The sequence below is a fragment of the Haematobia irritans genome, chromosome 1 (assembly GCF_050003625.1).
Source record: "Haematobia irritans isolate KBUSLIRL chromosome 1, ASM5000362v1, whole genome shotgun sequence".
In the NCBI taxonomy this organism is placed as follows: Eukaryota; Metazoa; Arthropoda; class Insecta; order Diptera; family Muscidae; genus Haematobia; species Haematobia irritans.
In genome coordinates this window covers 199,905,104-199,931,194 of record NC_134397.1, presented here as the reverse complement: position 1 = coordinate 199,931,194, position 26,091 = coordinate 199,905,104, and the positions used below count along the sequence as shown (strand labels likewise).

Below are 26,091 nucleotides of genomic sequence, written 5' to 3'. Positions count from 1 at the left end.
TGTTGGTTGAAAAATAATGTTTTTATTGAAAAAATAAAAATTTTGTAACAAACGAATTTTTTTGGTGATAAAAGTTTAAAATTTTCGAAGCAATTCGAAAAACTCTAACAAAAGAAAAACGTGTTCGGTACACGTTTTCCATATATATATATAAAGGGTGATTCTTTTGAGGTTAGGATTTTCATGCATTAGTATTTGACAGATCACGTGGGATTTCAGACATGGTGTCAAAGAGAAAGATGCTCAGTATGCTTTGACATTTCATCATGAATAGACTTACTAACGAGCCACAACGTCGAATTTTCAGTGAATGGGCCCTAGAAAAGTTGGCAGAAAATCCGCTTTTTTATCGACAAATTTTGTTCAGCGATGAGGCTCATTTCTGGTTGAATGGCTACGTAAATAAGCAAAATTGCCGCATTTGGAGTGAAGAGCAACCAGAAGCCGTTCAAGAACTGCCCATGCATCCCGAAAAATGCACTGTTTGGTGTGGTTTGTACGCTGGTGGAATCATTGGACCGTATTTTTTCAAAGATGCTGTTGGACGCAACGTTACGGTGAATGGCGATCGCTATCGTTCGATGCTAACAAACTTTTTGTTGCCAAAAATGGAAGAACTGAACTTGGTTGACATGTGGTTTCAACAAGATGGCGCTACATGCCACACAGCTCGCGATTCTATGGCCATTTTGAGGGAAAACTTCGGAGAACAATTCATCTCAAGAAATGGACCGGTAAGTTGGCCACCAAGATCATGCGATTTGACGCCTTTAGACTATTTTTTGTGGGGCTACGTCAAGTCTAAAGTCTACAGAAATAAGCCAGCAACTATTCCAGCTTTGGAAGACAACATTTCCGAAGAAATTCGGGCTATTCCGGCCGAAATGCTCGAAAAAGTTGCCCAAAATTGGACTTTCCGAATGGACCACCTAAGACGCAGCCGCGGTCTACATCTAAATGAAATTATCTTCAAAAAGTAAATGTCATGGACCAATCTAACGTTTCAAATAAAGAACCGATGAGATTTTGCAAATTTTATGCGTTTTTTTTAAAAAAAAAAGTTATCAAGCTCTTAACAAATCACCCTTTACTTCATATCTATACCCAGCAAAAAAAAATTGGAGGTTCTTCCAAAGGCACAACTTTAAAAGCACTTCCAGAAGATGGAAGTTCTTTTAATTCAATTTTTTATAACTTGTTTTTTTTTCATACTTTTAATGGATAACTTTAATTTTTTTGTTTTAAATAGGTTAAAAATAGAGTAAGAATGCATAAAATGGTACAAATCATTTCTGGAAAAATCCAATCTGTAAAAGTTGTAAATTTTTGAAAATATTCGAGGTCAAACGTTTTTGACAAGCGTTAGAATCCATTAAAAATTATAAAAAAATATATAAAAATTATTTATTTGACAAAATATCACAGAATTTTTTAATTTACATCCAAAACATTGAATTCGGTTCACACCTAAAGAATTGATGCAAACTCAGTGCAACGGCTGTTGAAATGGAGGACTTCCGTCCTATGACAATCCTATGTTAAATTCATCGCTCCTCCGTCAATTTTGCACCAGTTCCGGCTCCAAAAAGAACATTTTTTATAACTTGGTTTTTTCATACTTTTAATGGATAACTTTAACTTTTTTTGGTTTTAAATAGGTTAAAAATAGAGTAAGAATTCATAAAATGGTACAAATCATTTCTGAAAAAATCAAATCTGGAAAAATTGTGATTTTTTAAAAATATTTGAGGTGAAACGTTTTTGACAAGCGTTAGAATCCATTAAAAATTATAAAAAATATTTATTTGACAAAATATCACAGAATTTTTTAATTTACATCCAAAACATTGAATTCGGTTCACACCTAAAGAAGTGATGCAAACTCAGTGCAACGGCTGTTGAAATGGAGGACTTCCATCCTTTGACAATCCTATGTTAAATTCAACGCTTCTGCGTAAATTTTGCACCACTTCCGGATCCAAAAGAACATTTTCATTACTTTTTTGGCGACGCTTTTTTTTTTTGCTGGGTACTAATATCACTATTACCGTAGTAAAATTTTTTTACAGTTTTTTATTTTGAAGATAGATTTTTACTGTATTATAAATACTAATAAATAAAAATATTAAAATTAAATGCTACGGTATTTAATTTAAATATTTTTCATTTTTTCCATTTTATACTATTTTGTAATAAATTCGTTAGAGAATTTTTTATTTTTTCTGGCAGCCTAAAAGTATACTAACATTTGTATGCTATTTTTAATGTAAACTAACATGACCACACTACGCTGTAATAATACGAACACAGTTTTAAGGCTGTTTATCTAGAATTTATTTCCGTAGGAAACAATTTTTGTTGGTGTATTTGAGTATGGGACATAAGTATTATCTGTTGGGTATTCACAAACTGCCAAAGCATTATCCATTCTCCTAAATATACGAAGGATATCTTCTCCTTTGTGTTTTTGGCTTATCACCTTTTATTGGATCCCCTTTCATTTTAAAGAATCCATTCAATAGCCATTGAGACATTTTGCTAATTCTCGACCTTTTCTATGGCCTATCACATGAAAATTTCAATCAACAGTGTCTTTTGATACCATGCAAATCCCATCTTGAATGCTCAGTGAACTTTTTTCTTTTGGGGAAAATTTTCAAGGATTATTGTCTTTGTCCATGCTTTCGCATATTGAGAAAATGAATACTGATTCTTTTACATTTCCTTTATGCCTACTACATTTCCTTTTGAAGAGGTTTGTTATTGATGAAAATAAGGAAAGTGAAAGGGACCAATTTGATTTAGTTATTTATATCACATATGCAGTAGTGTTAAAAAAATATAGCACACTAAAAAAGTGAACTCGCCAGGGTGCTAAAGACAATTTAACTCTATTTTAGGTCATACAAATATTTATGTTTGAGTAAAAATGTCTCCAAAATTACAAAGATTCCTGGACTTTAATAATTGTGTGTGTATGTTAGTAAAATTACTTGCAAAAAAAAGAAAAAGAAAATTTACAAATGAAGCATAAAGAAATTTTAAGAAATTCTGAACTAACTATTTTGTGGAAAATATCTTAATTCCACAAAATTGTACAGAATTTCTTAAAATTTTTCAATTTTACCAAAAACACGCCCATCATGAACTTCGTATGGCGCTAAAGCTTCAACTAAATTTTTTTCTTTCAAATTACGATATTTTTTGTAACAAGTAAACAGTGGGTTAAAGTTTTACCACACGCACGAACTTGGCTTAAATTGGCATATTGAAATATTGGTTTTTGGCTACATATTTTTGCGACATTTTCCACAGTTCATAGGGCAAGCATGTCTCAAAAACTATATGAACTAAACGTGGATTAAAAAAATGTAAATCAAACGAGGAGAAAATCTTCGTAAAGTTTTCAAAAATTAAAATAGTGAACTACGAAGTGGTTAATACAATTATAATTTTGCACCAATGGGTTTTATTACATTTGGTTAATTTTTTCTTTTATAAAAAGAAATTATTTCGTAAATTGCAGTTACGTACAAAACCATTACATATTCCACGGCTTAACAATGCTTTCTAGAAAACTGAAAAATTTTTAATTTTGTCATCGCTACTCAATACACTTGACTCACTAATGTCCATTGTTGTATCCGAAACTGCAAAATCGTCCTCTCTATCGTCGAGTGATATTTGAGAGTAACGAGAGCTTTTTTAAGTTTGTAATGAGAAACTTTTAGTCGACTTGACTCAATTTTTGAGAAGAATATAAAAAAAAATATTTACGTGGTATTAAAGATTACGCAAACTAAATTTTAGGATGCGCAATTTACACAATATTAAGGACAAATTTCTTTAAAATAGTACTTCAAAAAAATTTTTTATATTAAATTTAAGACACACATTTTGAAAATTTACGTCTCTCCGTTAAAGTTGTATATCTTTGAACTAAGTCCAGTTTTCCTTAAAGTAAAGAAAAACATTTTTGATTTAAAGAAATCGTCCTTCAATTAATTGAAATATTGAATCTTTAGATATAAGATAAAAATTTCTTTAAAATAATACTTCAATTGTTTTATTAAATTTAGGACTCACATTTTGAATATTTGCGTCCTCCCGTTAAAGTATATATCTTTGAACTAAGTCACATTTTCCTTAAAGTAAAGAAAAAAAATTGGTTAAATTAATTGAAATATTGAATCTTTAGATTTAAGATGAAAATGCTTCAAATATAGACTAAGAATTATATTAAGGATTTTGTATTTGTGGTTTGAATTTTTTTTTTTTTTGAATTAAAAAATCATTTTTTAATTTGAAGAATCTGCAAAATTTGTATTTATAAACTGGTATTTGTTTGTACATGAATAGCTTTATTAATATATCGCAAAAAGGGAAACAAAATTTCCATTAATGAGATCTGTATCTGTATCTTAATTTTGATTTTATTGATCTTCAATTTGAAGCTACATAGGTCCCTAAAAATTGTATTTATTTTAAAGAAGCCGCATCTTAGGATTAGGTTAGGTGGCAGCCCGAAGTATCAGGCTCACTTAGACTATTTATTTCATTGTGATACCACATTGGTGAACTTCTCTCTTATCACTGAGTGCTGCCCGATTCGATGTTAAGCTCAATGACAAGGGACCTCCTTTTTATAGCCGAGTCCGAACGGCTATTGCAGTGAAACCACTTAGAGAAGCTTTGAAACCCTCAGAAATGTTACCAGCATTACTGAGGTGGTACAATCCACCGCTGAGAAACTTTTTGGTGTTCGGTCGAAGCAGGAATCGAACCCACGACCTTGTGTATGCAAGGCGGGCATGCTAACCATTGCACCACGGTGGCTCCCTTAGGATTGCAAGTACACTTTTTGTTGGTGTATTAAATTTCAACTGGATCGAATGAACTTGGCTCCTCCAATACGATTCACAAAAACTCGACTTTGAAGGGGCTATTTTTTTTTTGCTAAAATCCCTAGTTTAATAAATCTCAGAAAATTTTGGATTTTTTGTTGGCACAATTTTAAAGAAATGTTCTGTTTGTGTCATATTTACATTGACTGTTGTCGTATGGCATGCTCTTAGGGGGTTTCTAAAAATAGAAGGTCCATTTTCTCATATGACTGAAGTACTCCTTTATGCCTCTTGGAACATATTTTTAGACAAAAAAAAAATGTCCTTAATGTTTACAAATTGGATATGACCCATAACCTTTTGACGTGAATATTTTATTTTATTTGCATTGCTGTTTTCGAGATATCACTTGAAATACCACTCATCTCAATCAAGTGGTTAATTTTAAAATGCAGAGCTATTCTATTTTCTTATTGGAAATTTTCCAGTATTTTTTATTATTTCAAAGCTATTTCTTGCTAATGTTATATCCTCTAAACTATCCAATTCTTGATATTTTTAGCAAAAGATTTCACAAAAACAGCCTTAAAATCCTTTTCAATCAACAAACATAGGGGGCCTTTATTTTTCAATTGCCTATCAACTGATTTGAAATTTATTTTTACCCAAAACACAAAGAAGTCATTACGAGACATCGAACCATACCAACAGTAGTGACATGAACGTTGGCTACGATAGTCGCCCCCTGGGTCAGCATCTATGATTATCCATTCATTGGCCTATGGAAAGAAAACAAAACCAACAACAGCCACAACAAAAAAATCTTCATCTCCATTGATTCGTATAACAAAAACTTTTACTTTCATTTTTTTGCCTTCACATCTTTCGTTGGACCAACTAAAGTTCGGTAACGTATTTGTTGTTATATCGCTTTTGGCCTTGTGTAGTTGTTGTTTTTGTTGTTGCATTGTGTTAGGTATTTTGTTTCACCGCACCTTTGAAGTGGTTAAAGTTACAAAGCAAACATGGTGTGAGTGTTTTTCGTTACTTAAGATTGCGATATAAAATAGAGATGAAGAAAGAACAACAACAACAACCTGGTTTTGTGTATGACAGCCTCAAAGCCTAAACGGTGCGAATTATAAAGCAACCAACTTACAAAGCACTCTCGCACACTCACACACACGCACTTATAAAGGGTGATTTGTTAAGAGCTTGATAACTTTTTTTTAAAAAAAAAACGCATAAAATTTGCAAAATCTCATCGGTTCTTTATTTGAAACGTTAGATTGGTCCATGACATTTACTTTTTGAAGATAATTTCATTTAAATGTTGACCGCGGCTGCGTCTTAGGTGGTCCATTCGGAAAGTCCAATTTTGGGCAACTTTTTCGAGCATTTCGGCCGGAATAGCCCGAATTTCTTCGGAAATGTTGTCTTCCAAAGCTGGAATAGTTGCTGGCTTATTTCTGTAGACTTTAGACTTGACGTAGCCCCACAAAAAATAGTCTAAAGGCATCAAATCGCATGATCTTGGTGGCCAACTTACCGGTCCATTTCTTGAGATGAATTGTTCTCCGAAGTTTTCCCTCAAAATGGCCATAGAATCGCGAGCTGTGTGGCATGTAGCGCCATCTTGTTGAAACCACATGTCAACCAAGTTCAGTTCTTCCATTTTTGGCAACAAAAAGTTTGTTAGCATCGAACGATAGCGATCGCCATTCACCGTAACGTTGCGTCCAACAGCATCTTTGAAAAAATACGGTCCAATGATTCCACCAGCGTACAAACCACACCAAACAGTGCATTTTTCGGGATGCATGGGCAGTTCTTGAACGGCTTCTGGTTGCTCTTCACTCCAAATGCGGCAATTTTGCTTATTTACGTAGCCATTCAACCAGAAATGAGCCTCATCGCTGAACAAAATTTGTCGATAAAAAAGCGGATTTTCTGCCAACTTTTCTAGGGCCCATTCACTGAAAATTCGACGTTGTGGCAGATCGTTCGTCTATTCATGATGAAATGTCAAAGCATACTGAGCATCTTTCTCTTTGACACCATGTCTGAAATCCCACGTGATCTGTCAAATACTAATGCATGAAAATCCTAACCTCAAAAGAATCACCCTTTATATACATAAGGTATGTATGGGTCTTGGCTACAGCATCCAAAACGGCTTTGGATGATTTCATTTCAGTGAACAATTTCAAGTGCTCTCAACATAGCTGGTTAACTGCCTTCTCCTCCTTCTCAAGTCCAAAATAATTTGGAAATTAAATGAAAATCATTAAACATGCAATTGTTGAGCTAACAACAACAAACACAAAAGCCTTGTGGGGAAATTTGATCAAGTGCCCTTTACCATCACCCACTTGTATAGGTGTGTGTGTGTAGAATCATGGATTTCTTGTTAACTGCTCCACGTTGAATGCTGGAAATAAAATTTTTGTTAATGACATAAATGAATTAAAAAGTTTCAGTTTTAAATTTATGTAATACAGTAGATAATAATCTAGTTAAACATTTTGTTCATAACAATCTAATAATTTAATTAAATTTATTTGCAAGAAATTAGCATGAACAGCAAATTTTTTTATTAGCAGGTATCCTAACAGATAATTGGGTGTAACACGATAATACAACATAAACATAAATATAATTTAATTTTACCTTTCATATTAGCCTGATATCGAAACAAGCGAGTAACGTACAAATACACACTCAAAAAAAGTTTACTTGGAACCAAAGATTTTGACCTTCTTTTAAGGATTTTAGTATTGATACCGAGCCAAAGATGCGACATTTTTAGCGACCTATCTGGCTTTAAATATAGGATCAATAAAATCAAATTTAGGATACAGATCTCATTTATCGAATTCTTATTCTCTTTTACCGGTACACTCAAAAAAAAAACGTTTACTTGGATCCAAAGATTTTGACCTTCCCTAAGGATTTTGGTATTGATTTCGAGCCAAAGATGCTGCTTCTTTAAAATAAAGACATTTTTTAGCTTTACATCTAGGACCAATAAAATTAAAATTAGGAAGAGAATGAAAATTTGATAAATGAGATTGTCAATTTTTTTAGTAATAAAGGCACTCACTTACAAACAAATACCAGTTTAAAAATCCAAATTATAACGGATACTTTAAAGTAAAGAATGTTTTCTGAATTCCAAAAAAAAAACTTTAAACCAAAGACGCTAAATCCTTAAAATAAGTCTTAGCCTATATTTGAAGAGTTTTTATCTTAAATCTAAAATTTCAATATTTCAGTTAATTTAAGGACAATTTCTTTAAATCAAAAATGTGTTTCTTTACTTTAAGGAAAATTAACCTTAGTTTAAAGACATGCGACTTTAACGGAGGGATGCAAATTTACAAAATGTGTTTCCTACATTTAATGAAAAAACATTTTGAAGCAAAGATTATTTATTTTATTTTAATAAGAATTTCATTATTTGAAAGAAATTTGTCCTTAATATTTTGTGAATTTCGCATCCTAAAATTTAGGTTGCGTAATCTTTAATATCACGTAAATATTTTTTTCAGTGTACGTTAATATAGCTATTCACGTACAAACAAATGCTAAGTTTAAAACCCCAATTTTATTACGGATACTTCAAAGTAAAAAATGTTTTCTTGGTTCCAAAAAATTAAACCAAAGATGCAAAAACCTCAAAATAAATTGTAGCCTAAAATTCAGGTTGCGTAATCTTTAATACCACGTAAATTTTTGTTTTCAATGGAAGATATTATTAAAGCTTTATGGACAAAGATGATTAAAGTACGTGATCAATTGAGTCATTCTAAAAAAAATCCAAATACAAATTTATAAACTCAGAAAAGGGGGGACTAAATCCGACATAACTTTATTTTAGTTCATGGAAATATTTTTGTCTTAGTTAAAATTTATGAGAATATGAGAAAGTTTCCTTCACTTTAATATTTTTTTTTTTGCTCGTTAGGTTAACTAAAAACGGGAAATATTGTATATAACAAATTAAGGATAAATATTTACTAAATTTAGATCCAACGTGGTCCAATCTCGTTTGGTACACGAGACCCAAAATAATTTTCCGAAATTTGGGGAAAATTTTACCAAAAAAAAAAAATACTAAACAAAATGTTATTTCTTAGAAAGTTTCATTTCTTTAAAAAAAAAATTCAAAGTACCTCTTAGTTGGAGAGGAATAATTTGAAAAATCTACGAAAACATGAAGAATTCTACTAACACTAGGTCACAAAGAACAAAATTTTCTCTGTTATTTGTTTCTAGCATACTTTTTCCCATTGATTTTGACCTACTAAACACGAAAATGAGTTTTAAAAAATTTTCTCTCGATTGGTTTTCGAGATACAAATTTTTGAACTTTTTTTTTTAATTTTTGGAGGTACACATACAATTTTGAGCATATCTTTCGTCTTCTTTGACCTATTTGATCCCCCTACTACTCAAATTAAAGAAAATTGAGCCGTCTACAACTCATTCTCAGAAAATTTTATAATCGGGTAAGTAGTTTGGATGTTGGCGGCTTAAAAAGGTTAAAAAACCGCATTTTTTTAGTAAAAATGTGGCAGAAAAAAACCATATAAAAATTCATATAAAATATAAAACACGATGCTAACATCAATTTCGGCTTTTTATGTATAGATGAAATTTACAAAGAAAATAAGTCCTTACTTAACAAAATCTAACAACAAATAGCGGACTTATAATTGTTTTGGTAAAAGACCGAAAAGACCAAATCAACGCATCAACGCTGTTTTCTTTGTAAAAATTTCAGCTATACGTAAAAAAACCAAAATTGCTGTTAGCATAGTGTTTTATATTTTATATGAATTTTTATATGGGTTTTTCTGCCACTTTTTTACTAAAAAAACTCTTTAAAACTCATTTTCGTGTTTAGTAGGTCAAAATCAATGAGAAAAATTATGCTAGAACCAATTCACAAAGCGACTGTTGGCTAGTGTAATCTACCAAACAGTAAAAAATCTACCATTTTTGCCAGAACTATACCAACTGTAAAAAATCTTCCAAACAGTAAAAAAATCTACCATTTTTGCTAGAACTCTACCAACTGTGGCAACCGTGGATCCAATGGTTAGCATGTTCGACTTGCATAGGAAGGATCATGGGTTCAATACCATATTCGCCCGAACACCAATAAATTTTTCAGCTATGTATTCTCCTCTCTCATTAATGTAAGTGACATTTCTCAGTAAGTGACATGGGGCAGCACTCATTGATACGAGAGAACTTCACCACTTGTGGTGACAACAATTTTTTTAATCAAAACAAAACGCAATCGCATACATCATCTTTCAATTGACGTTGTAATTGAAGAAATTTTAATTAAAAATGAATTGCAGCAATAAATATCGTAATTGGATTTTTTTTTGTGTACTTGTGATAAATTTAATATGATATTTAAGTGAAAATAAAAATCTCAATTTGAAAAAAATTAAAAATATCACTTCACTTTTTTATTAAATTTTAATTATAGCTTATTGACATTTCTCAGTAAGTGACATCGGGCAGCACTCATTGATACGCGAGAACTTCACCACTTGTGGTGACAAAAATTTTTTTAATCAAAACAAAACCCAATCGGATACATTATCTTTCAATTGACGTTGTAATTAAAGAAATTTTAATTAACAATGAATTGCAACAATAAATTTCGTGATTGAAAAAAAAAATTTTTTCTGTGGTCTTATGATAAATTTAATATGATATTTAAGTGAAAATAAAAATCTCAACTTGAAAAAAAAAAAATTAAAAATTTCACTTCACTTTTTTTATTAAATTTTAATTATAGCTACTCTTTTGCGATTCACCCAATATATATAGTTAATAAACGAATATTTTTCTGCTTCAGCTTGATTTCTCCCATTAGAAAAAAATATACTTTTAAATAGGCCATACATATATGATGGTATGAATACATACATAATTATTCATTGTGCAGTTATGAATAATTATATCATAACTGCATTAAATTTACTCAGTTACGGCTTCGATGGTTAATTAGCTTTAATGTAATGCCCCACAAATGCTTTATACATGCGAACTGGAATTGTTGATTAAAAAGTATTAAGTCAATAAAAGAAGAAAATTTTAAACAATATATGAATTATCTATATTGGAGTATTTTATTTCCACGGGTTAAGCTCCATTTCGTTTTAGGATGAAAAGTTTAGGAGATATGAAAAAACTGAAAAATTTTTATATAAAAGTTTAAAGTTTTCAGGATTTCAATGAAATTTTCGATTTTATTGGAGGTGGTCATGAATTAAGCGTCCTTATGATAATATGGGAAAATAAATTTTTCAGTTCTAAATGGAATTTTCGATTTTTTTAAGGTGATATCGAATGAAGCCCCTTTTTGATCTAGGACGCATGGTTTAGGAAATATGAGCAAATGAGTTCCATATAAGCTAAAGCAAAATAAGGTTTTTCAAAATTTCTCAAAAATATTAAGAATGAACTGGGCATTCAGATCCAAGCAACAATATTAGGTTCCTTTGTACTCTTTAATGTTATGGAGGCTTTCCTTTCTTTAAATAATATTCATTATTTTTTAACTCTTGTTCATTCTTCATTTCCAATTGACTTAGTTCATTTTTGCCTTTAAACACGTTTATATTAGATTTCATGCGAAATAAGAAAATTAAATACAAACCTATTTTATCTGGATGTATACAACTAATGCTACCCTTCATACAAATACAACTAAACCAAAAACCAAACTGCATTGCAATTTTTAAACTATTAGAAGTTTATGAGCTAAAGTGGCTGAACCAAAGTAAAAACCCCACTTTAGTCATTCACAGAAACCAAGCGACTAGTGCGGATGGTCAAGTTCAAAATTATTTAGCTTCAGTTGCCAATCAACATTGCTGAAGTGAAAATCTTTTAAACTACAACTACAACCATCATCAATTTGTTAAATAGAGGATTTAATTTTTCGAAGCAAAAAGGAGAAAAAAAAACAATATATCTATAGATAAAAATACATTTTTTGATTGATATTCGAAAATTTTACTGTAGCCTACAGTCATTCAATGGAGAGATAATCGTACAAATTCACAAATGAAATTTAAAAATATGTGACTGTTGTTTTTTTTTCAACACTTGAGTCTCCAATCATGTGAGTGTGTATAATAGCTAAATTTATTGACAAACAATATTTTTATTAAAGAAGGTTTTTATTTATTTTACTTTATTTAATTTTTTTAGTCCGAGAAAATAATTGATATTTAAACTATTTTTTCTATTTGTAAAAATAAGGTTTTTTTATTAGTTTTTTATTGATTTTATTTCAATTAATTTTATAGTCCGAGAAGAAAGCATAGTTGATACTTAAACTATTTATAAAATATGTTAGAAAGAGAAGTCCCCGTTTTGTTATATTAAATTCTAATTTCAAATATTTGTCAGAAATTAAAAACAAATCAAATCGAAATCTTCGAGATCCTAAAACCAACATTTTCGATTTTAACATTTCTAAAAATATATCGAATCGCATAATCAAATTTTCATATTTAAAAAAGAATCAAGTACATACGGCGGTAAGTTCGGCCAGGCCGAAGCTTATTGTACTGGTGGAGGGATTGCGTAGAAACTTCTACTGAAGACTGTCATTCACAATCGAATTACTTGGGTTGCGGTAACACTTGCCAATGGCAATACGTGGTATATATTTAACTGAAAAAGGCCGATTAAATACGTATATAATTAAGTTTGACAAAATTTTCTATAGAAATAAAATTTTGACAAAAGTTTCTATAGAAATAAAATTGGACAAATTTTCTATTTATAGGAATAAAATTTTGACAAAATTTTCTACAGAAATAAAATTTTGGTAGATTATTTTTGGCTCGAGTGGCAACCATGATTATGAACCGATATGGACCAATTTTTGTGTGATTGGGGATCGGCTATATACTCGTATAACTATAGACCGATATGGATCAATTTTGACATGGTTATTAGCGGCCACATACTAACACCACGTACCAAATTTCAACCGAATCGGATGAATTTTGCTCCTCCAAGAGGTTCCGGAGGTCAAATCTGGGGATCGATTTATATGGGGGCTATATATAATTATGGACCGACATGGACCAAATTTCAACCGGATCGGATGAATTTTTCTCCTGCAAAAGGCTCCGGAGGTCAAATCTGGGGATCGGTTTATATGGGGGCTATATATAATTATGGACCGATATGGACCAATTTTTGCATGGTGGTTAGATACCATATACTAACACCATGTACCAAATTTCAGTCGGATCGGAGAAATTTGCTTCTCTTAGAGGGTCTGCAAGCCAAATTTGGGGGTTCGTTTATGTGGGGGCTATACGTAAAAGTGGACCGATATGGCCCATTTGCAATACCATCCGACCTACGTCATTGCACCACGGGAGCCACCATGGTGCAATGGTTAGTATGCCCGCCTTGCATACACAAGGTCGTGATTTCGATTCCTGATTCGACCGAATACCAAAAAGTTTTTCAGCGGTAGATTATCCCACCTCAGTAATGCTGGTGACATTTCTGAGGGTTTCAAAGCTTCTCTAAGTGGTTTCACTGCAATGTGGAACGCCGTTCGGACTCGGCTATTAAAAGGAGGTCCCTTGTCATTGAGCTTAACATGGAATCGGGCAGCACTCAGTGATAAGAGAGAAGTTCACCAATGTGGAGAATGTAGGTTAATTTTAGAAAATTTTTAACTCAACTGTATTATAATCGCCGATATTAAAAAATAAGTAAATATTTTTTATTTATTAGACATATTTTATTACTTGTTAAAGCAAATTTCTTACTTTGAACGAAAAAAAATGGAGTTTGCACAAAAATTCAAAAAAAAAAAAACATCTTGTGCACTATACGAAGTTCAAGATAGGCGGTAATATTTAAAAATATTAAGAAATTCTGGACTATTTTAAGAAAAAAGAATTTACTAAATCTCTAAAATAATGAAAACTTAATTATACTGAGGTAATTTTTGACTTTTTGTCACAATCTTCGTTTTTGTTCGAAAAACGATATTTACAAAATTTAGATACAGTTTATTTTATTGAAAAAAGTCGATGAATTATCTTTAATACCTATAGAGTAATGCGAAAATAATTGATCCAAATAAAAATTTAATTGATACTATTAATATTCGTGATTATTTTTTTCCAATTAAATTAAATTAAATTTTTAATTGAAAATTTTTAGACTTCAATTAAAATTTTAACGAAATCAATCAATCACAAAATTAATTGATCCAATTAAAAATTTAATTGATACTATTTTTTTCGTGATTGATTTTTTTTTTCAATTAAAAAAATTTTTGACCTATTAAATTTTTAATTGAAAATTTTGCAGACTTCAATTAAAATTGTAATTCGAAAAAGGTAGGTTATATTTTTTTGTGTGTGGTAACTTTTAAGGGCTAAAATTATTTGGCTAGGTCACTTTAATTATGCGAATAACTGATAGATGGACGGACATGTTAAAATCCACACAAAAAAATGTTCAAATTTAAATCGTTATAAAAAATTATAAAAATCATATATCCCCCCTTGGTTCACAAAAAAAAATATCAATTAATTTGATTGTCAATACAATTAAAATTATGTTTAAATTTGAGCTAACACCGTAATTTGTAAATACAATTGCGATTTTAGTCACTTTAGCAACCAATCTTGTTATATCAACAAACATTTTGTTATATCAAAAAAAAATTTGTTGAACTTAAAAATTTTCGGTAACAATAATTTATTGTTAGCTCAAAAATTATAATATTATTTTCTGTGTTATTAAAAAAAAGAAAACACGACATTTACAAAATTTTAAAAACTGCCAATAAATGAAAAAGTCGATGAAAAAAAATTGTTTAAACCCCTTTTAAGGGCTACAGGTTTAGATCTACACAAAAATGTTCAAATTTAAATTTTAATACAACTGGAAAATTTTTAAGTAAAACATTCATTGTTTCTATTAAATTTTTAATCAATATTTTATTAAATTTTTAATCAATATTTTATTTTATTTTAATCAATTATTTTTTTTAATTAGTCTGGACGATTGATATTATAATTTCTGTGATAGAAGAACTTTCAATTGAAAAGTTATTAGATTAATTATTTCCGTGATGAAATATTTTATTTTAGTTTTCTCTAAAATGCTGTAGAAGTTTTCCATTCAGCGTACTGATGGTCACATAAGGCGCCTGCGCACATGCTTCCACCATTGATCATTCATCAATTCAATCGATTATTAAATACCCAACGAAGAGACGTTGAAATCTATCTATAAATACGGTATTTGATCATAGTATACTACCACTTCCACTACACATACACAAACATACATAAATTGTGTATGTAACTCAATCCCCCAGATGATAGTTTAATATGGACCAAAAGAAGAAACTTCAAAAGGAGTTTGGGAGCATTTACTCCAATATGACTAAAAACGTGTTGGCGGTGGGACTTTCGTTTATTTTTCTTTCTGTCGTGTAAATTTATGAACGAATTTATTTGTATGCCTTGGCAAAGAAAGTGTGTCAGGTGTGTCTGCATGGTATTCATGTTGTTGTTGTTGTTTTGTTGGTAATGGACCACAATCACATACATTTAACTACCTATCTGTCTCATGGTACTCAGTTTACAGAAAATCACACTCATTGAATACTGAAATGGCCGGTTCGTTAGACCGAGCTGGCCTTTTATGTTTGTCAACTTTGGTGGTAAATAACCTACTGGGGAGGAAATGGGAAAGCGATTTTGTTTTTTAATTGGTCCAATATCAAAGAGCTCACTCGATTCTATTTTTAGTTCATCATAATATGACCTCATCAGTTAAGGTAATAAATGCACTTAATCAGCATTAAGCAAAATATTGTGTAATAACGTCTGTGTAATGTCCAATACCACAGAACAACGACGAATGTACAAATCTGGCATTTCTTTAGTTCCACCACATTTCCACTTACGATCAGTTCCGAAATCATCATTTGCTTACCAATAACAAACCTTTGAGTAGCCGGCCCTTAGTATATTCTTCACAAGGCCTCCTTTTATCAGTTTCACTCTTGATACCTCACTGAAAGAAAAAATATGTAAAACCGCAACACCAACAAACATTCAACGCATTCGCACACCCATTACCAAAAAAACCAGCTTCCAGTTGAAAGAAACTTATACATCTACTATCTATAGCCGCTGACACTGACAGCCTTCAGATATAGCCGAAAAAGTGTATAAACTGTTTCTGGAGTTGATTTTGTTTGTGTAGCATTTCGTTTCGTATAGTATATATGTTTTTTTTTTTTTTGCCTGTAATTTATGTTGTTTTGATCAAAGCGAAAACACCAAACATATCGCATCCAAAGCTTAAGGCACACAAACCATTTTAAACGCAGCCACAACGAATTTCCAATCTTACAAAGAGCTTCGAAAAACGCAATAACAAGTCAAGAAGTATTAGCCAAAGTCTTTGGCAGTGCCTGTAACCAGTATAACGAACACAGACCATCATCAACAGACACCAGTAGCTGCAGCAGCAATACCGGCTCCGGTCTCAGCCTAAAAGTCAAAATGTGATTAAACTTTATTAGAAATCAATTAAATTTATGCATAGCATTTTCCACAGCCACCGACAGCCTCCCCCGGCCCCAGGTTCAAATTTATAAATGACTTTGTTGGGAAAGTTGTTGTCGAGTAATTCGTATGAAATGAAAAAGAAAAAATCGAAAATAATAATAATAAAAATAAATATAGGCATCTTTTGTCCAGAAGATCAATGATTTTTACAAGTGTATGCACTGAAAGAAAAAAGAAAATAATTAAGTGATCATTATATCGTGAGAAAGTGTGATCTAGAATTGAAATTTAAGATATTCGATTTTTAAAATTTTTTAAATACAAAAAACTATTTTTTTTGAAAGGGTCTTTGGAAACTTTTCCCATTGCAAAACACTCTGAACGTTTTTACAATATTCCTTTTATGTGAAAAAAATGTTTTTCACACAAAAACCAAAGCAAAAAAAAAACAAAAATTGTGTGTAAATGTCTTGTTTTTATTAAATTTTTTTATTAAAATTTAATTAATTAATTAATTAATTTTTTTTTTCAAATTCAATTAAGATTTGAACTCAATATATTTTATTAAATTAAATTGATCGAAATATATTTTTTAAGCAAAGAAAAATAAAAAAAAATATTTTTATCCCATAAAAACAAAAAAAATATGTATTTGTATTAGTTTATGTGATCGTTGTTATCTTTTTTAAATTAATTGTTTTTATTAAAACTTAATTAAATAATTTTCAATAATTATTTTGTATTTGATTTTGATTTCATTTCATTTGTAGTTTAAATAACTTCAATGATAAACTAGTTCATTACTTGAACCAATTAAAAAATATTTTCTTCTTCAAGAGATTTATCAATAAAAAAAAAACTTTGAAAAAAGTCGCAAAACAGCCGACGAAACGTCCAGGAAATGATGAAATAAATTTGTTTTATTTGCATCTTCAAAACAATTTGACCAAAACTAGCCCATCACAAAGAATTAAAAACTTAAATATTACATTGGTCATTAAAGACAAATAAAAAATATTTTTGTTGTATTAGAAAGTGTGATTATAATTTTTTTTAGATAAAAACATTATTTAATTTTCAATTTATTTTATAATTGATTTTTTCAAACTCGAACTAGTTCGATATTTTTAGTTCAATTAATATTATTATTAAAAAATAATATTTGATATTTTTTTGGCTTTTTGGTTGGAAGCTTTTACTCATTGTATTTTTTTAAAATTCAAACTCAGTCGTCAATCAATCAAAATATTCTTTTATGTAAACAACTTCAATGCTAATATCAATCAACAAATTAAAATAAAAAATTAATTGATCAATTAAAAAATTAAAGTAATAAGTTTGGTAATTGATGGTTTTAAATGATTAAATTTTCAAAAAATTTTTTAGAACTCTATTACGATTTTAATTCAATATTTTTTTGTTTAATCAATACTTTAATTAAGAAATAATTGTTGTTATATTTTGCCATAATTCAAGTAAATTTTTTATTCAATATATTTTCTTAAATTTCTTGATCAAATTTTTAATAGAAAATGTTTCAATGTTTCTGAAACTGAAGCTTGTTAAATAGTCTTGAAATCTTTGTTATTCAAATTTAATTAATTAATTTTTTAAGAGATTTTGCTTTAAATTTTAATTATTATTTTATTAAATATATTTTCATAAATTAATTTATCCCTAGTAATTTTAATTTGAACGGCTTGATGATAATATAAATCATCATAAAACATTAATTGTCCAAATTAAAAAAAAAATAATTGGTTGTATTAGTTTGTATAAGTGATATTTTAAATTTCCATTAAATTCCATCCAGTTTTTAATTAATTTTTTTTTTTAATCAAAAAAAAAAAAAAAAAAAATAATAATCCAATATTTTTTGAAGTCCAATTAGTATTTTAATTTAAAAATAATCGTTGATATTTTTGTTCAGTTTTCAATTAAAGTTTGTTTTAAAAATATTCCTAAATTAATGGACCCCAATAATTTTTGATGGAAAGGGCTTCAATTGATTTTTTAAATAAAAAATTGATATTTTAAATTTCCATTAAATTCCATCAAGTTTTTAATTGATTTTTTTAATTGAAAACAAAAAACTTAATCCAATATTTTTGAGGTCCAATTAGTATTTTAATTTAAAAATAATCGTTGATATTTTTGTTCAGTTTTCAATTAAAGTTTGTTTTAAAAATATTCCTAAATTAATGGACCCCAATAATTTTTGATGGAAAGGGCTTCAATTGATTTTTTAAATAAAAAATGATATTTTAAATTTCCATCAAGTTTTTAATTGATTTTTTTTAATTCAAACCAAAAAAAAAATCAACGTTTTTTGAAGTCCAATTAGTATTTTAATTAAAAAATAATCTTTGATATTTTTATTCAGATTTCAATTAAAATTTGTTTTAAATATATTCCTTAATTAATGGATCCCAATAATTTTTGATGGAAAGGGCTTAAATTGATTTTTTTAAAATAAAATAAATAATTTAATTTTTTTAATTAATTTATTTCTTACAAAATTAATGTTTAACTCAATTAATATTTTAATTAAAAAAACTTTTCCTAAATTATATGATCAAAAAAAATATTTTAGTTGAAAGTGCTTCAATGATGGAAATGATAATATCAATAACCAAAATAAAATAACAAATTAATTGATCAAATTAAATATATTAATTATTTGTATTAGTTTATGAGATTGATTTCAGTAAGATAGAAATAATTTTATGTTCATTTAATTTTTTAATATATTGTTTCAAATTCATTTAAGTATCGAATTTTATATTCTAATATATCAAGCTTGAGATTTTTTTATATTTTATATCTAAAAACGACTTCAAGCTTGAATAATTATTTTCTATTTAATACAAACGAAAGATCGAATAAATCAAAATTTCTATTTTAATTAAATTTATTGGTTTTTGTTAATTTAATTAGGATTTTTATTTGTCTTAATATTTAAATTAAAGAATAGTCTGTGATATTTTTTTCTTCCGAATATTTATCTCTATTCTAATATTATCTCTTTCTTCTGGTTTCTTTACAGAGATGGAATTTAAATTAAAATCTTTGGGATTTTCAATTCTTATAACAACATTTCTCAGTTTAACCATCTTGGTTGGGCAAATCTCAGCTGAAGCTTTACGTTTACCGGACCAGCAGAGCCCCGTTCAACAACAACAACAACCAATAAATCTCAACAATGTTCAACAAATATACCAAAATCAGCAACAACAACCCCAACAACAGCCTCAACTCCAACAACCTGGTGTTGGTGAGGGCCGTTCTTCAATTTTTGATATCTTTGGTATAAGCTCTGATAATGATCCCTATTTGTCTCGTACAAGTTCCCATTGTCTGAGTGGTGATCTTTCGGAATGTTTCAAAAATCAAGCTTTATCAACTTTCGATGAGATTTTCTATCGTGAGAGTTATCCGTAAGTTAAAATTGCTTTTATAAATTTTTAGAATCTTTGAATAATGTGAGATTCATTTTTTTTTTTAATTTTAAATTAGTATGACTGAGTTCGCCCGAATTGTTCGATTGCCTGAAAATCAACAGCGTTCTTTATTGCAAGAACCATTTGAATATTCCGAAGAACCCCGTAATGAGGATGACGATTGGAGCCAATTGACAAAATATGCTCTAAGAAGGGCTGAGAGGTAAGTTTCGATGGAAATAATTTAGCTTAAGGGAAATTAAGAAATTCGGTACCGAACGAAGTTTCACATTATTGTAAAACTACAAAGAGAATCTTTGAAACACTAAGAAATATCACTAGCAATACTGGTGGGTTATCCAACGCTGAATTTTTTTTGATATTTTGATCGAAACGGAGAGTGAATCCTTGACTTTTTTGTAAGCATGCTAACCATTGCATCACAGCGTCTCCCAAGTCCCCAGGGGACAAATACAGCAGAATCGCAAACTTGGCTTGATGATTTTTTTCTATCAGCCCTATATATCACCTGATTTTATTCCTTGGACAATCGATTTTGTAATATTTTGGTCTTAGTAAAAAAAATATTCCTACTAAAGTTATTACTCAATATAAATAATTATACATATTCAGTAAACAACTAAAGCTTATATCGCAATTAATAATGAAGTAAAGATACATTGTACATGAAAGTCTTGTGCATAATATTAAATGTATACAAAGAAATTCCTCTGATACCACAATACAGGTATTCCAGAATTCCAAAGAATGAATATATAGACCGCAACCGTAACATCATCAGAATTTCATATTAGAATTATGTATGGGCCATATGCGCATTTGGGCATAATTAATGTCACGAACATGAAAACAAAGAACAACCAGCAGTAGCAGCAGCAAACAAACAAATTCATCATCATCTCTCGTAAGGTCATGTTCAGGAAAATTTATCATTTTGTAGACAATAGATGATATAGGTAGCTGTGATGCTACCTGTTTGCTTTTTTTTAATACATCATCCAGAAGGCGATCCTAAGTACAATGTGTCGGTGATGAGAATATGAATAAATTAATTTTTATTAAGACGAAACACACATTCTGTGGGAAGAAGACATAACCAATGGTATCGTGCGATAGGTTAGGTTTTGTAAACACAATACATGTTTGATAAAATTCATATGATGAATATTTTAAATTTTGTTTAAAGAAAATATTTTGAAATACACAAAACTTTGAGAGGAAAGGAATAAATGTCGTTATTTATTCTAGAGCTTAGGTGTTTGTTTTTTGTTACAACTAAAAGTGATTAAAATGTTTAGAAGGATATATGAAATAACGCTTCAATGAAATGGTTAAAAAAAAAAACAAAAATGAATTAGCACGTCAAGGTAGCAAGTGCATTCTACCCTGCGCCACACTGTGGAACAGGGTACTATAAGTCAGTGCATATGTTTGCAACACCCAGAAGGAGACGAGATAAACACATGGTGTCTTTGGCAATAATGATCAGGGTGGGTCCCTGAGTCGATCTAGCCATTTTCGTCTGTCCGTCCGTCCGTCTGTCTGTGAACACATTTTTGTGATCAAAGTCTAGGTCGCAGTTTAAGTTCACTCGCCTTCAAATTTGGCACAAGTTCCTGTTTTGGGTCAGAATAGAACCCTCCTCGGCTGAACCGATTTCTTCCAAAATATATCTTTCGCCCGATATGCACTTATATGGACCCAGAAACCAGAGTTTTACCCTGATTTGCTTGAAATTTTGCACCAGGAGAACAATGAGTACTATAGTCGGGTGTGCCAAATTTGAGTGAAATCGGTTCAGATTGAGATATAGCTTTCATATACATCTTTCGCCCGATATAGACTTATATGGCCCTAGAAACCAGAGTTTTAGCCCAATTTGGTTGAAATTTTGCACTAGGAGTACAATTAGTAGTGTAGAAAAGTGTGCTAAATTTTATTGAAATCGGTTCAGATTTAGCTTCCATATATATCTCTCGTCCGATTTTCCGTCATATGACCACAGAGTTCAAACTTGTAGCCCGATTTACGTGCAATTTTGCACAGGGTGTAGAATTAAAATACTATGTATGCATGTCAAATTTGGTTGAAATCGGTTCTGATTTCCATATAGTTTCCATATATATGTTTTTCCGATTTGGGCAAAAATTACCAATATACCCACATTTTCCTTATAAAATCGCCACTGTTAAGTCGAAAACTTGTAAAAGTGACTCAAATTTTCCTTTATTTCTAATACATATCTATCGACCGATAAATCATAAAAAAACACTTTTGCGAAGTTGCCTCAAAATTGTTTCAGATTAAAATGTTTCCCATATTTTTTACTAACACAGTGTACCATCCCAGGGCATTAGCCGACTTAAATTTAAATTGGAGTCAGATTTAAATGTATGTATTTGGGACAAAAACCTTTATAAAGGGTGATACGGTCAAAATTTGGTCAATATAAACTTGACGTATTTCTTTCAATTTTGCATTTAAAAAACCCCTCATTTTGAAGGTGTGTGTGTGTAGAATGTTGCTCCTATTTTGATTTTGGTATTCACTCTTCAGTTGTCAAAATGCCGTCCAAGCAAGAAGAGCAGCGTATCAAAATTTTGCTCGCGCATCGCGAAAATCCAAGCTACTCGCACGCAAAGCTGGCAAAATCGCTAAAAGTTGCCAAATCAACCGTTACACATGTAATTAAAGTGTTTGGGGAACGTTTGTCGACAGCCAGGAAGTCTGGATCGGGGGGAAATCGAAAACCGGAAGCTGCTGAGACGACAAAGAGAGTTGCCGGTAGTTTCAAGCGAAACCCTATCCTCTCTCTCCGAGATGCCGCAAATAAGCTGGGTGTATCGTCTACAACCGTGCATCGAGCCAAAAAACGAGCCGGACTATAGACTTACAAGAAGGTAGTGACTCCAAATCGCGATGATAAACAAAATACGACGGCCAAAGCGTGATCCCGGAGGCTGTACACGACGATGCTGACGAAGTTTGACTGCGTGGTAATGGACGGCGAAACCTACGTCAAAGCCGACTACAAGCAGCTTCCGGGACAGGAGTTTTATACGGCAAAAGGAAGGGGAAAGGTAGCAGATATTTTCAAGCACATAAAACTGTCAAAGTTCGCAAAGAAATATCTGGTTTGGCAAGCCATCTGTAACTGTGGCTTGAAAAGCAGCATTTTCATAGCTTACGGGACTGTCAACCAAGAAATTTACGTGAAAGAGTGTTTGAATAAACGTCTGCTGCCTTTCCTGAAGAAACACAGTTGTTCCGTACTGTTTTGGCCGAATTTGGCATCTTGGCATTACGGTAAAAAGGCCATGGAGTGGTACGCCGCCAACAACGTGCAGGTGGTTCCTAAGGACAAGAACCCTCCAAACACGCCAGAGCTCCGCCCAATTGAGATATACTGGGCTATTGTCAAGCGGAACCTAAAGAAGACCAAAAAAAACTGCTATGGACGAGCAGCAGTTCAAAGCAAACTGGCTTTCTGCGGCGAAGAAGGTGGACAAGGTGGCTGTACAAAATCTGATGGCAGGTGTTAAGCGTGAGGCCCGGCAATTCGGATTTGGAAAAGCGAAAGCCTAACTGAATATTTTTCCTGAATTTTATACTAATTGAACTTGAAAAAGAAATATAATTTGATTTTTTAAATAAACGATTTCACCGATTTACACGCGTTTTCCCTTGACCAACCGTGGTGCAATGGTTAGCATGCCCGCCTTGCATACACAAGGTCGTGGGTTCGATTCCTGCTTCGACCGAACACCAAAAAGTTTTTCAGCGGTGGATTATCCCACCTCAGTAATGCTGGTGACATTTCTGAGGGTTTCAAAACTTCTCAAAGTGGTTTCACTGCAATGTGGAACGCCGTTCGGACTCGGCGATAAAAAGGAGGTCCCTTGTCATTGAGCTTAACATGGAATCGGGCAGCACTCAGTGATAAGAGAGAAGTTCACCAATGTGGTATCACAATGGACTGAATAGTCTAAGTGAGCCTGATACATCGGGCTGCCACCTAACCTAACCTAACCTAACCTTGACCAAATTTTGACCGTATCACCGTATTTATAATAAGTTTGTCATACCGTTTATAACACATGGAAATGAAATTCTAAGATAATCTAACAATGTCCGTCTGTCTGTGCGTTTGTCCAATATCCATCAATAGTGAAGATATTGTGCTGAATTTGCACACAATGCACAAACTCGTTCCTTGTCTATAGGCAGGTTAAGTTCGAAGATTGGTTATATTGGTAAATTTTTCGATAAAGCCTCCATATATTCCCATTTGTCTTTTTGTGCATATACGCCTCTCTACTTTTTTGCAATTTGCTTTAAATTAGGAATCTAGAGGAGATTTGCTTTAAATTGGAAATCCATTTGGGTCCATAAAAAAAATTTTGTAAACATTGTTCCATGTTTCGATTTATACCGATCTCTTCTTGAGGAAATTTTTCCGATTTACCGCAATTTTTCCGATTTACTTGAAATTGACAATCTGGAGGTATTTTAGGCCCACTAAATGGTGTGACGAATATTGTGTGCACAGTTCCAGGTTTTTATTATATAGAACCCATATAGACCGATCTCCTAAATTAATTTTTTGGGTTTATTGACACCACAATTTTTACCCGATTTGCCTGAATTTGGTCCTCATATAGGTGTGTATCGGTCCATGTTTTGGTATAACCCCCATATAGACCGATTTCCCGAATTGATTTCTTGGCCTTCTGGACACGCGCAAATTTTATTCGATTTGCCTCAAATTGGAAAAGATGTTAGGAATATGGTGTGAGTCGGTCCATGTTTTCCATGTAGGCCGATAGGTTAGGTATAGTGGCAGCCCGATATTTCAGGCTCACTTAGACTATTCACAGTGGAGAACTTCTCTCTTATCACTGAGTGCTGTCCGATTCTATGATAAGCTTAATGACAAGGGACCTCCTTTTTATAGCAGAGTCCGAACAGTGTTCCCCATTGCAGTAAAACCACTTAGAGAAGTTTTGAAACACTTATAGCATTACTGAGGTGGGATAATTCACCGCTGAAAAACTTTTTGGTATTTGGTCGAAACTGGGTTCGAACCCGCGACCCTGTATATGCAAGGCGGGCATGCTAACCATTGCACCACGGTGGCTCCCGATCTCTCCATCTGACTTCATGGGCTTATAGACAACGCAATTTTTATCCAATTTGCCCAAAATTCAAAATCTATTGGTATTTGAGGTCCACAAATCGGTGTGCCCATCCATGCTTGGACATGGTCCATGAACTATGCTTTGATATAGTTTCCATATAAACCGATCTGCCGATTTGATACCTTGTAAAATTTGGTTTATAACTGTAATTTTTTGTATAATCCTCATATACACCGGCCTTCCAATGTTACTTCGTGAGGGGTTAGAAGGCGCACTGATCGTCCAAATTGTACAACTTTAGAAGTAACATTTCCCGGTTTTATTTTGGAAGACAACTGAACTGATTGGCAATGTATCTGTGATCAAGTTCACCTGAAATTGTATATATTTGCAAGAAGCCTTCTATGACGAAGGGTTTCCAAAGAAACTCCCAATGTTACTTCGTGAGAGATCAGAAGGCGCACTCATCATCCAAATTGTACAACTTTAGAGATAAAATTTGCCGGTTTTATTTCGGAAGCCAATTGAACCGATCTGATTGTCAATGTATCTGTGATCAAGTTCACCTGAAATTGTATATATTTGCAAGAAGCCTTCTATAATGGAGAGTTTCCAAAGAAAAGTATTATCAATTGGAAAATCTATATACAGGTCGAATATAATAAAAACATCCATAATATAAGAAAAGTATTATATTTAAATTATGGTAGTGGGTATTTAAGATTCGGCCCAGCAGAACATAGGGCTATATATATTTGTTTCCTATAATTCATGTCTCCAAGATACAGCTATAATTTCCTATGTATAATCGTTAATGTTTAGTATATATTCTAATTCTTATTTCTTTTTTAATTACAGATTCATTAAGTCCACAGCTTTAGAAGTCGAACTTCCCGAAGAATTAACTGAAGCAGGACGTTATCAGGCTCGTTTTATTGGTAATGATATTGATAGTGAATTGGATATCATTGAAGATAAACATGCTCCTGTTCTAAGTAAGTTATTAACGTTTATGAAAACCCCTTGAATAATCCCAATTAATTTC

General features: G+C 31.3%; 1 protein-coding gene across 2 annotated transcripts in view; it reads left to right on the top strand.

The window, feature by feature from the left end:
* Osi2 (DUF1676 domain-containing protein Osi2) overlaps window positions 1-26,091 on the top strand; it is a 41,406-nt gene that overhangs the window by 14,670 nt on the left and 645 nt on the right. The window contains exons 1-4 of one of the 2 annotated variants that reach the window (XM_075288401.1): window positions 16,331-16,443; window positions 19,494-19,884; window positions 19,964-20,110; window positions 25,905-26,041. In XM_075288401.1, the coding sequence (XP_075144516.1) occupies window positions 19,496-19,884; window positions 19,964-20,110; window positions 25,905-26,041 (673 nt within the window). In that variant the 5' untranslated portion in view covers window positions 16,331-16,443; window positions 19,494-19,495. Of the gene's footprint in view, window positions 1-16,330; window positions 16,444-19,493; window positions 19,885-19,963; window positions 20,111-25,904; window positions 26,042-26,091 lie in introns of those variants that run through there. The other variant, XM_075288400.1, reaches the window with a different exon arrangement.